Source organism: Chanodichthys erythropterus, chromosome 21 (assembly GCF_024489055.1).
Source record: "Chanodichthys erythropterus isolate Z2021 chromosome 21, ASM2448905v1, whole genome shotgun sequence".
In the NCBI taxonomy this organism is placed as follows: Eukaryota; Metazoa; Chordata; class Actinopteri; order Cypriniformes; family Xenocyprididae; genus Chanodichthys; species Chanodichthys erythropterus.
This window is the reverse complement of record NC_090241.1, coordinates 21,880,555-21,893,937: the sequence shown is the minus strand read 5'-3', so window position 1 is coordinate 21,893,937 and position 13,383 is coordinate 21,880,555. Positions and strand designations below refer to the sequence as shown.

At 35.5% G+C, this 13,383-nt stretch overlaps 1 protein-coding gene across 1 annotated transcript; it reads left to right on the top strand.

Moving 5' to 3' along the window:
* Positions 1-221: 221 nt before the first annotated feature.
* On the top strand, positions 222-12,147 carry LOC137011702 (tetraspanin-1). Its single transcript, XM_067374781.1, has 7 exons — positions 222-278; positions 6,088-6,294; positions 6,391-6,465; positions 9,485-9,583; positions 9,930-10,076; positions 11,637-11,720; positions 12,030-12,147. Exons 1-7 carry the CDS (start codon positions 222-224, stop codon positions 12,087-12,089), a joined length of 729 nt encoding a protein of 242 aa, XP_067230882.1. The 3' UTR covers positions 12,090-12,147.
* Positions 12,148-13,383: the final 1,236 nt, after the last annotated feature.

Below are 13,383 nucleotides of genomic sequence, written 5' to 3'. Positions count from 1 at the left end.
ACTGTGTTTACGTCTATTAGTGCACTTTGGCTCAAACCAGGTGAGTTGCTTTTACATAAGCTAAACAATGTTTGATTAGAATGGATTTAAGTGAAAAGGAGTATGTACCGTAAAAATATGTAAATGTAAATATGTACCGTATATGTGCAAGTATGTGTATGAAAAACAATCAAACTCAAATGCTGCTCTGATTTATGTTCACTGCTTCATTACAGATTAAAATGGGCTGCTTCACATTTGTCAAAGTTGTGATGGTTGTGTTTAACTTGCTTATCTGCGTAAGTATGCTTTATTTTCTCATTAAATGTTTACATTTGAGTGCAGGGAGAGGGGTGTTTAGAAGAATAATTGCATTTCTTTATTCATTGACTGAGACTTTTATGTGGGGTGTAAAGAATGAAATAGATTCAGCCTGCCTCCGAATGAGCAATAAATAATTTATCCTCTTCTCTTTACAACAAATGTACACAGTACACACATAAATTGAACTAATGCAAACCGATAACACGAATCCATTAGAAAATGTTTCATTGCTCCATAGTGAAGTCTTGATGATCACAGTCAAAGTGTGAATGTGAGTAAGGCAGTCACACTTGCTCACATGCAACAATTTTCATCTCATTATTGTTCACAGCCACTTTGTTTGAGAGTTAAAGCCTGCAAGTGCATGAAATGATGGGTATGCTGGGTGGCTTGGTAGGACAGGACATTTTTAAGGCTGTAGATACTGGAACAAAGGAAAGCGTATACATATTACTGTGCCATATTTCATTCAAAGCATTGCTAGAACAGCTTACTGTTGGTTTCTATTTGGTGAACAATTTATCTGATCTACAACTGACTTATCAGTCTTAATACTTGTCAAGACTTGTAGAGGACAAAACTGGCATTAGGTTATACCGAATACAAGGTCAAGGTTTTCTGCAAATATTTAATTTTCTGTCAATTAAAAGCAGAAAAAAAGAGAAAAATTTATAACTAGGTGCTTTTTGTTCTTTTTGTCAGAATTCAATCAGTCCGTCAATCAGTTTTAAATCTGACAGTGATTCGAGAGCAATGGTGGGTCAACAAAAGATAAACAAATTTTTGAGGTTTAAGTCTTTCACAAATTAGAAACTTGCTTTGTTTTACTTTGTGTCCACTGATTATGGGGCGTATTAGTAATGCTGTGCGCATTGGCATTATGTGAAACATTTTTTTTTTAAGTAAGTATTTAAGGCCTGTTCACACAAAGGACGATAACTCTGATGAGAACTATAAAGTTTTAATAATCGTTCTAAATCTATGGTAATTGTAAAGTCCACACCCCAGCTATAATGATAATGACACAGAGGAGCTATATTGTTTAAATTACTTTCAGAACATTTTTTTTCCCTTGAAGAATGCTAAAAACATTGACAGCCAATCAGAATCCACCCAACTCAATCTTGAGAATTTAATACAGCAGACGATATAAGTGCAGTGGGTGTTTATTATAAACAGAACATTATCGTTCTTTATGTGAACTGGCCTTTATTGTCAAATATGCTGCAAATACATGATTTTGTGTGGTGGATGATAGCCATATACAAACCCGATTCCAAAAAGGTCGGGACACTGTACAAATTGTGGATAAAAACAGAATGCAATGATGTGGAAGTTTCAAATTTCAATATTTTATTCAGAATACAACATAGATGACATATCAAATGTTTAAACTGTGAAAATGTATCATTTTAAGGGATAAGTTGATTTTAAATTTCATGGCATCAACACATCTCAAAAAAGTTGGGACAAAGCCATGTTTACCACTCTGTGGCATCCCCTCTTCTTTTTATAACAGTCTGCAAACATCTGGGGACTGAGGACACAAGTTGCTTAAGTTTAGGAATAGGAATGTTGTCCCATTCTTGTCTAATACAGGCTTCTAGTTGCTCAACTGTCTTAGGTCTTCTTTGTCACATCTTCCTCTTTATGATGTGCCAAATGTTTTCTATGGGTGAAAGATCTGGACTGCAGGCTGGCCATTTCAGTACCCGGATCCTTCTTCTACGCAGCCATGATGCTGTAATTGATGCAGGATGTGGTCTGGCATTGTCATGTTGGAAAATGCAAGGTCTTCCCTGAAAGAGACGACGTCTGGATGGGAGCATATGTTGTTCTAGAACTTGGATATACCTTTCAGCATTGATGGTGCCTTTCCAGATGTGTAAGCTGCCCATGCCACACGCACTCATGCAACCCCATACCATCAGAGATGCAGGCTTCTGAACGGAGCGCTGATAACAACTTGGGTTGTCCTTGTCCTCTTTAGGCCAGATGACATGGCGTCCCAGTTTTCCAAAAAGAACTTTAAATTTTAATTCGTCTGACCACAGAACAGTTTTCCACTTTGCCCAGAGAAAACGCCTGCGCTTCTGGATCATGTTTAGATACAGCTTATTTTTTGACCTATAGAGTTTTAGCCGGCAACGGTGAATGGCACGGTAGATTGTGTTCACCGACAATGTTTTCTGGAAGTATTCCTGAGCCCATGTTGTGATTTCCATTACAGTAGCAGTCCTGTATGTGATGCAGTGCCGTCTAAGGGCCCGAAGATCACGGGCATCCAGTATGGTTTTCTGGCCTTGACCCTTACGCACAGAGATTGTTCCAGATTCTCTGAATCTTTGGATGATATTATGCACTGTAGATGATGATAACTTCAAACTCTTTGCATTTTTTCTCTGAGAAACTCCTTTCTGATATTGCTCCACTATTTTTTGCCTCAGCATTGGGGGAATTGGTGATCCTCTGCCCATCTTGACTTCTGAGAGACACTGCCACTCTGAGAGGTTCTTTTTATACCAATCATGTTGCCAATTGACCAAATAAGTTGCGAATTGGTCCTCCAGCTGTTCCTTATATGCACATTTAACTTTTCCAGCCTCTTATTGCTACCTGTCCCAACTTTTTTGGAATGTGTAGCTCTCATGAAATCCAAAATGAGCCAATATTTGGCATGACATTTCAAAATGTCTCACTTTCAACAGTTGATATGTTATCTATATTCTATTGTGAATAAAATATAAGTTTATGAGAATTGTAAATTATTGCATTCCTTTTTTATTCACAATTTGTACAGTGTCCCAACTTTTTTGGAATCAGGTTTGTACGACAGTAAAGGACCATCTGCTAAATAGGAATCAGCCCCACAAGAATGTTGAATTATGCAGGAGTTCACGTTTTTAGAGGTTTGGTGTTGAATGCTGAATGCTGTTGAGGGGCTATTTGCACCCTATGGGGTGGGGTGGGGGTACACTTTATGTATGCAGTCTGAACAACCACTAAATGCCTTAACATTTGGCTAAATTGTGTCTGAAACCACCTCTTGAGTGGTGTTCGATTACTATCCATCTCAAATGCATCTTAGAGGGTATTTGCACTTGAGCTTTATGATCGGATAGCTATTAATAAAATCAGGGCTATCAATAAAAACACAAAGTGTCCAATTGCAAATACTCCCATAGAATATTACTAAAATAGTTACTACAACTGGTTTTGATTCCATATTGAGAACATACTGATCATCAGCTAAATTGAGGCTGCTTGTATTCAATATATTCAACTAATTTCGTCTTACACTCAGCAAGACAGCCCTCTATGTGTGGTTTTTTTTCTATTTAGATCCTCCTGCACAGCGGTCTTCATAACTCCCCATGTAATTCCAATTTATTTTCCTCCCCTTCCCAAGCCTAATCGGTTTCATTCCACTCCCATACGGTGTGCCAATTCCTTTCCTTAGTTTACCCTTACACACAATCTGATTTCCATGTAATTTCTCCAGGTGCATCTTCCTTTGACATGACATTTCCAACATTAAGCCATGCATGGTGGCATTTCATCAAAGCATTACTCACTGAAGAAAAACAACAACACCAGTAATAATTATAGCAGAGAGTGCAGAATTATAGCTGAAAGTAATATGCCCGTCACATTCTATTTGCCTAGAGATGTGCCCGTTATCAAAAGCTGACAGTTAAACTGCTAAAACATTCAAACAATTCCCAAAGCTCCATGAGCGCAAACGGGAAATGATAAAATGAAAATTATTCACATGTGGAAAAAATAAGCATTGGCAAGAAGGACTAGGAAGTGTTTCATGTTCAGCTGTCAGCCAGCTGAGTTGGATGTAAGCTGCCCTGACAGCCGTGATTGTGTCTGACAGAACATATCAGGTTTCAGAGATGGTTATGGCACCAACTGTAAATTAACATGCTGACACCAACCCACTCATTAACCCAAAGCACCACCAAATGTGCTCTGGGGCTTAGACCTTTTGATATCCAATTGGATGCCTATCATTCTGTTTGGAGACATCACATGGTGATGGTGTGGTGTTGCATCTGGCTCTTGATACATTAGAAGACACAGAATGACAACAACACTGTGTTTCCATCATTACCCCAGGATATCCGTGCCATAAACAGACCTGGTTATGTGTCAGAACTATTGTCTGCAAAGAGTCCTGGAAGTGACATAAATGAGCAGTCGAGCACCTAATCCTGCAGGCTTGTGGCCATTAAGGGTACCCTTTAGTTTTCTATTGAGCCATTGCCATTGTTGAATGACCTACATCTATGGTAGAACACACATAACTCAGGTACACTCTGGCAATAATGGGAAATCCATGCAGGGCCTCTTATCGTACAACGTAATGGTGAGAATTAAAGGTCATGGGAAAATGCAAAAGATAAAGGAGCTGAATCCACATGACTATAACTGATACATGCCTCTGGTCATAAAGCTTTTATGTGAACTAGAGCTTATAGCAAAATAACTTGAGCATGAGCTAAATTATTTCATATTTCATGAACTAAAATATGAGTTATATGTCACTTAGTATCAGATTTCAGTTTGTTTTGAAATATACAAAAGGTTGTAACCTACGGTTAATCAGTAAATCTCCTTATGTTGAGATAAAATAGGTCTGTTTTTGATACCCCACTGTAAACATCAAAAAACATAGTTGTCACTTGAACATAAAGTTGCTGTCACATGTCCACTACAGTGCCAAAACTCCACTCAGAGCCCCAAACGCTAGTACGCTACAACACCTCCGCTCTGTCATATGTTTGTAGCCAGTGTGTTTAATCTATGTTCTTCTCAGCACATGGCCAATATAATCGTCATATATACATGCAGTTACAGCTGGGAAGATGCAAGCTTTGTTTCTGAATCCCCAAGTAAAGATAAAGCATCAATTTAATTAATTTTTGTAAACACAGCAAGTCTGTTAAAAATGAAAGCGTCCAAACTGCAATATTTAACATATACAACGACTACAAAGTATCCAATGTGTAAACAATATGACTAACAATATTATGACTGTGTTAACAATCGTATACACTAAATTCAACAGAAACTCCAGTAAAATAAACAGATTCTGAAAAGCACATGACAGACCTCACTATGGCGTCTCATGGCGATTGGCTGCTGCTATGCATTTTTTGCTTGATATTTGCATAGTTTCTCTCAACTTTTGGACACTGTCGATGCTTTCTCCAAAACGCTGTCAATCCCACAATTCACAGCACCACTGTGAAGCTAAAAGTCAAAATGAAATCAAAATTGACATTATTAATGGAATATTGCAGCATTTATTATAAATTATTTATCCGTGTATATATACATATATATACATATATATATATATATATACATACATATATATATATACATACATATATATACATACATACATATATACATATATATACATACATATATATATATATATATGTATATATATATATATATATATATATATATATATATATATATATTTATATATATATATATATATATATATATATTTATTTATTTTTTTATTATTATTTATGTGACCTCATAATCTTTAATCAAAATAACTTCCTGTCCCACTTGCAGTGACAAAATGGCAATTTTTCTATATCTGATTACTTGCCCTCATAGTCAGTGATGGTTACGGCGCTGATAATAGGGTGACTGCATACATTATTTGCCTATCTAAGCATTAGCATATTACTATTAAAATGCAATAGTGTATTTGTGGAAGTAAAAATTTGAACTTTTTTTTTTTTTTGACAGCTGGCAGGCATGTGTCTTGCAGCTGTAGGGATATGGGTGACTGTGAATAAAGATTCCTTTATCAGAATTTTGCCACCTTTTACTGATCAGTTCATGAGTCATGTCAATGTGGGAATCTTCAGCATCACCATTGGGGCAGTTATGACTCTCCTCGGATTGCTGGGGTGCTGCGGAGCTCAGAAAGAGAGCAAATGCCTTCTTATAATGGTAAATCTCAATCATATCAAGTGCCTTATGAATATAATGTTTTTACATTTAAGTTTTTTTTTTGTATGTTCACTCTCTTTTTCTTTGTACAACCAGTTCTTCTCCATCATCCTGATCATTTGCATTGCTGAGGTGGCAGCTGCAGTTGTAGTACTGGTTTATTCTTCATATGTGAGTCTTGCTCTAAACCACTGACCTCTCTGCCAAGCCTCCCCATCCCCCCACTCACTCTTTGTCTCTCTTTTCATTTTAGCTGCATGTAAATTCCCATAATACTCTGGCCATCATTAAATTAGGGGGTTTGAAATGGCTCCAGCACATTCAGCCACTTAATAACTCCCAGATTGCCTCAGGCGCTATGCCAGCACTCTCACTTTGAGCAATTTATCGCACTACAATATTGACGTTTAGGCATTTTATATGCAAAACAGGCGATTTACATACAGAGCTTCACCCATTTAGTGAAATGTATAATAATTACAACAACTTTAAATGAGTTATGGAGGGTATGTTAAGAGAATAATGCCATTTAATTAAAAAACACAAAGGCCTTTTAGGGCAAATTAAAAAATTGAATTCTATTTAAAAGACAGCAATCTCATTTAATGCATATGTATAGTTAAACCTATATATAAAGAAGAATATATATAAGAAAATCAGGATCCAAAATCTAAGGCACTGAAAATCTGGGATTCAAAAAAAAAAAAAAAAAGGAAAACAAAAAATATGTAATGCTATAAATTAATACAAAAATATTAATATTATAATATTCTAAGTTTAAATGTAACAATTTAGATTTTTTTTTAATGTAAATAATCATGTATTATTTTAACTTAATGTTTCTTAATGTCACTAATTAAATAAGCACATTTTTGATATTAACCATATTTTATTGCATCAAAATAAGCTCTTTAGAACCTGCTCAAATCAAACTGGATAACATACATGATCATCAGGTTTTACACAACTTACCATACATAAAATACTAATAAAAAAAAATACTAAGTGTAGCTCAGAGGATGAAATCAAAAAGAAATGCCAAATAGAAGCCATTTCACTCATACTTTTGGACCGCACTGTATATTTGTGGTGTTTGGAAATTGTGGTTCTACTCCATTGGGATTTAAAATGGTCTTCTAGGCATTTATGTAAGCATAGAATCAGCGTAGTTTGTTCATGAAACATCATTTATACAGCTATCTGGATGAAACGTGGTACTTCATCAACAAGCTAGAGCGGTTAATGCTACTGGGGAGTCACCAGAAAGGAAGAGTGCAGGACATTCTTGTGAATTATAGATTGACTAAATCATTCGGTGGAACATTAAGCATGCAAATACCCATTTAATGTGCTGTTTGTCACCATCACACTTTTGTCCATTCATTCATTTATTTATTTATTATCATGACAGAATAAATTGGTGTTTTAATAATTCATGTGCAAGTCTATGATCAGCTGCCCTGTTGTAGTTTAGATAAGAAATAGGCTCCACAAACTCATAGGAATCACACAATATGAATTTGAATAGCATTACATGTTTACATTAACACGTAAAATTGTTATGGGATAAGCCAAATCGTTGTGGAGATTAAGTTTTTTTTAATGTACAATTGGTCAGAGCTGTTTATTGTGTGATCCAAAATGTAATCACTCCCATTTCAATAACATTTCAATTCCATTTAGCTGATGTGGTGTCGTTTGGCAATAACATTTTCACTGTTTAAATTAAAGCTCGTTATTATGATAAGAAAAATAACATAACATAAAATTTATGTTCTTATATTGTATTACTTTCTGTGCTGTATATGCACTGGTCTCAGATCAGCAATTAGCAATCGCTCCCTTGCCTTACAGCGCTTTGTCCTGTCTAGATTGTGAGGGAATTCCTCCAGACATTGATGGATTAGCTTGCATGTAATAACCCTACTGATCTGTGTGGCTTCCACTGCTTCATAGGTAGGAGGGGGATCACTTTTAATTGTGTTTTGTCTACACATCCCCACAGACATGCTGTGCTGAAGACCACTCTTGCTGACCCCAACAAATACACAAGTAACACTTAGCAACAGAGTCCTTGTGTGACTAAACCTCATCTAGGTTTATTAATCAAATTCCAACTAATAAGACAGAAGGGAGAAAGTAAGAGAACAGAGAGAGAGAGAATGATAAAGCAAACGCAAGCATGCATCACAAAGGAGATTTTTACTTTACAAAACATATGCAGCACCAGTGCATTCATACATTATACTATTTTCCATTTAGTTATCACACATTCAGTTGTAAAAAACACACCGAATAACAGGCATATGTATAATTAATGGTGTTCTTTATGCATCAAAGTGATTTTTTTTGTGCAATTTTGTGCAAATTTGCTCTAATTCAATAGTATACCAATTGTCTTAACATTTACGTCTTCATCTTGCATGTGTAAAGTTACCACTGCCAGTAACCACTGGCATACTTTACTGCATTTTGCATTTTTGACTTGGGAGATATTTGACTTGTTGAGCTTTGATAATGATTCAATTTCAAAATATGAATGACTTGGTTTGTTACACATCTTACCAGAGTTTGATTTATAAATCAAATAAATTACCAGTAAACACATTACAGTTTACTCATAAATGACAATGTTACAAAAGTATGTTAATGATGTAAAAAAAAAAAAAAAAAAAGTGTTAACATTTTAGTTACCACTTGCACTTAAAATCTTTCATACACAAGTGGGTTCAAGTGTACTACAAGTGGTAATTAAATACAATTTTTTAATTAAATACAGCTATAGTATGTTAAAAGTACATTTTAGTTCATATTCATGGTGTCTCAAAATAGCAGTTGAGTACACTTAGATGTTCTTAAGATTTTCTTAAGAAGTACTAAAGAAGAATTGTTAGTATATTAAGTATTAATACAATTAGTGCGCAAAAATAGACTACTTTAAGTACATTAGGGAAGTGTACTTTTTTCATCTGGGTTATAAGTGTTACCGAAATAACCTTACAATTATGAAAAAACAAAAAAGATTTTACTAGAGCCTTTGTTTCATTTAGCCATGATAAATGTCATTGCTAGCGGCCTTGTAGAGAAACAGTTGTGAAAGCAGCGTGTAAGATTTTTATCTGCGAGTTCTTTCTTTCTGAATTTTAATGTGTACCTTTCATCTGTCCCTTTTTGTCTGTGATTTCGAAAGACGGAGATCATTCTAAGATCGTGGGCCATACCTGGACTGAAGGAGCAGTATGGGAAAGATCAAATTCTCACGGACTTGTGGAACTCAACCATGACAACAGTAAGCTACAGCCAACCAAATACTGATGCATACAAGTATTGATCTGTGCTTCAGGCTTTTCAGTATGTGGTCAAACAAAATTAATCCATCATGTCAAATTTCCTAGCTAAAATTGCCCTTAAAACCAGTATAGGGTAGCTGACAGTAAATGTGAAAATGAGCTTACTAAACAGACTGCCTTGAGTTTGACAGGCTAATGAAAACCCTTCAAAAGCGTTACAGATCAATACTTGTATGTATAACATGGGGACATACTGTATGTGGATATGTTAGCCCAACAAATCCTTATTTGTGAATATATAGTATATGGAAATGACTCTTATTGCCCTTCCATTTTGTGTAACAGTTGCAGTGTTGTGGCTTCAGCAACTACACAGACTTCTCTGAATCCTACTACTATAAGCGAAATGGGGCCCTTTACCCTCCGACCTGTTGTGCAGGTCCCGAGCTCTTCCCCTGTGATGAAGACAATGCAAATTTCAGTAGTGTGGTGGTGAGAAACAAAGAACATTCAGTTTTATCAAATAATTCCACTGCGAAAGCTAGCAAGAGTTTGGACATGTCTAAAGCTGCTAGTACAGTATGGTGTTACAAGGCGCATAGAAACTAGCTTCTTTTTGACATAATCATTATATTCTAAGTTTATGCGGCTGTGTGAAGAAAAATAGTGTTGATGGCTGAGTATAAATGGCCATGTTCAAGTACTTGCTAATACATGTGCTTTTCTCCATATGTATACAACAAAGACATACAAACATTCACAAATATGACCAGTATGCAACAGCTAAAGTAACCGTATTTCGTAAAATTAAAAATGACCTACCATTTACTATTGAAACGTTTCTCTACTCTGGCATGTTGAAAGGTTTTGGGTCATCCCCACTCCTTGGTTTCAAAATAATCTCTGGCTCCCAGTTGGAATTATGAAGTAGGCAACTCATATTTTCAGTAATTCTGATAGCAGCACTTCTTGGCACATTTGTTTTTGAGCCAATCACCCGAGCCATAAATAACATATGATTGATATTTCATTCAAGTGCACCTTGGAAACTTGTACCGTGACATTATGTATTCAAGTCGGAAATATAACACGGATGTAGCCAAATAATTACATCTGAATTTGAACAGATGAAAAGGATTAAAATACAGCATGTAAAATGAAAATAACTTGCAAAAATAAAATCATAATTCACTGCACAATTGCTTTTCTCTCAACATTCTCAATATAGATTAAAGATCTAATTTTTAATGTATGAGGGGCCCTGGCCAGTCATTTTACTTGAATGTGCAAGCTAGGCTTCCAGTTTCAGTGGCTTCCATTTATTTTACCTGTATAAAACATTCTGTAATGCTACTCAATACTGTAAACTGATATTTGCTGTCATTATTTTAAGTTATCGCAATTATAAACACACTGGTTGGAAGCACAAACAGTTTCACTGTTTACTGCACTTATTAACTGATAGCAGCTAATGAATCTGAACTCATGCACATTAAAGGAAATAACTAATAAATAAGGTGGATAGATCAATGTTTCTGCAATGTTTCAAATTGACACGCACAACGTCATAACTCTGCAACTTGTGTATCATCTAGGATTCTGAGTTTCCCACTCGCAACTCGTGCTCGTAACTCGTAATCACAAAATTTCTATTTGAAGGACACATTAGTCCTGAATTTGAAACCGCTTTCAAGCATACAGCTTTTCTAAGTTCTGTACTAGAAATAGATGGTAGAAATAGTAAAAGTAATATGTTGTTCTGAATTCACCCAATCACTATGAAATCACAGGAAAATGATGTCATGACAGCTCTGATTGGCTGAAGGCATCATAACAACTATGGCTAGTGCCCGCTTACCATCCCGTTCTGCAGGAATTACCAGGCGAATGATATGTAACCTTATTAATATTCATGAGCCACACTGATAAGATATATAAATGTGACCCCCGCCCCACACACTACTTTTTAGATCGTTCCTACGCCCCTGTGTATTACATTGGTGCGTTTATGTGATTTGGGCCCTTTCATCTGATATTGGTTTCTCTTTCCAGGGCTGTTTTAAACAAATTGTTAAGGTCACCCAGAGGAACGTTGACATTGTGGGAGGAATAGCTGCTGGAGTCACTGCCATTGAGGTAAACACAATACATCCATCATGCTGTTACAATAACAAATGTATTAAAAGAAGAGTATTGGGTTTATGTAGGTAGTTTAGCAGCTTCAGGATTTGACTATAGCCTTTATCATGATTGCTTAAGCCTAGTTTGGTACACAGAACAATTTACCATTTTGCATGTCCAGCAAAAGGTGTAGCGACAGGCATCATTATCTTCACTGTTTCCAAATGCTTTTAAATGTCCTTAAGCATGTTAGGCACTTCAATCATATGCGTCAGAAAAATTATGTACCACCACCTACAACTGACAATGTATTTTGTTTTCTAGTTGGCGGCGATGGGGGTGTCTATGTATCTCTATTGCTACCTGGACAAAAAAGCAACCTAAAAGTCTCATCTTACTTAATTACAACTATGTATATGCATCTTTTGTTTTTGCCACAAACTGGATAAGCTTAGATAATACTTTAACTGTAGATATTAGGCCACTATTTATTGTAAGATTACAAGGATGATGAAATTGTCTGTTATTTGATTTTGAAATGGGATGTTACATGAAAATATATATTTGTAGTATGTAATGTAATGTAAATCATGAAATAAAATTTTTTTTATCGCCTTCTACATTAGAAAGTCATTTTATAACCAGAGATCAAGTTTATTTACATATTGAAGCAATCATTGTTTAGCACTGAAACGCTTAATGTCACACAAGCTCTTCTTATACATGAAAAATTAGTTTAGGGAGAGATAGTAAAGTGTTTATGGAGAATGTGTCATAAATAATGCATTTTTTTGCACCACACAAAACTATTCCTACCACACTGAATATAGGAGATTGACTGAGGATGATGATTAACTCTTTTTGTGAAAAGTAGATACTAAATAAATAAAATGTAACAGGACATTAAACCAATCAATACATTCCTCTAAGAATCTCTTGTAATGAAAGGCAAACAGGTAAAAAGAAAGTGTGACCTTCCACCTCATTGATTTCATTAGTGTAAAATTATAATGAATTAATAGTTTTAAATGACAAGAACAAATTATTGCATAGGGTTTTTGACTGGTAAGATTCACTATATCTCACTCTACAAAAACAACACTCTAGCTGGCGGTCTGCATAATCATGAAATCACCCCTACAACTTTGGCACATACAGTCGAATCACATTTACGCAGGGGATTAACCACAGGAAATTTGCATTGATTTCAATAGTGTCACCATTTCCTTCGTGGCCACTTCAGTTTTCCACATAATTTGCCTGCTATGCTGTCTGCTTATCCAACAGGAAACAATCGTTTTAAAAATACATTTATATTTTTTCTATTGAGAAAAACTATTTGGAAAAAATACATAACCCTTCAATATGCAATCTTTAATAGACACACCAAGAACACTGCTGGGAAATTATGGTAAAAAGTTAATGATACACTTGTGTAACTTTTGGCCCTCTAGCGGTTAAAAAACTGCATGCGTCCTGCGTAAGAACATTGTTAGTCGTGCTTCAGCTCTGTGCGGAAGAATATCCTACTGCTCATAAAATATTCACTACTAGGCTTAAGAGATAACCAATCAAGCTGACTAGCTGAAGACTTTACTGTGGCTCATGATTGTAGCTATATACTTCATTGAAAATAAATTCCAGCACTACAACAACCATAATGAAATGACCCTTCACA

Excerpts from the sequence above, each read along its gene's own strand:
- LOC137011702 (XM_067374781.1), top strand. The coding sequence starts at position 222 with ATGGGCTGCTTCACATTTGTCAAAGTTGTGATGGTTGTGTTTAACTTG. Across the intron at positions 6,466-9,484 it reads TACTGGTTTATTCTTCATAT|ACGGAGATCATTCTAAGATC; the intron begins GTGAGTCTTGCT and ends TGATTTCGAAAG. Across the intron at positions 11,721-12,029 it reads CTGGAGTCACTGCCATTGAG|TTGGCGGCGATGGGGGTGTC; the intron begins GTAAACACAATA and ends TTTGTTTTCTAG.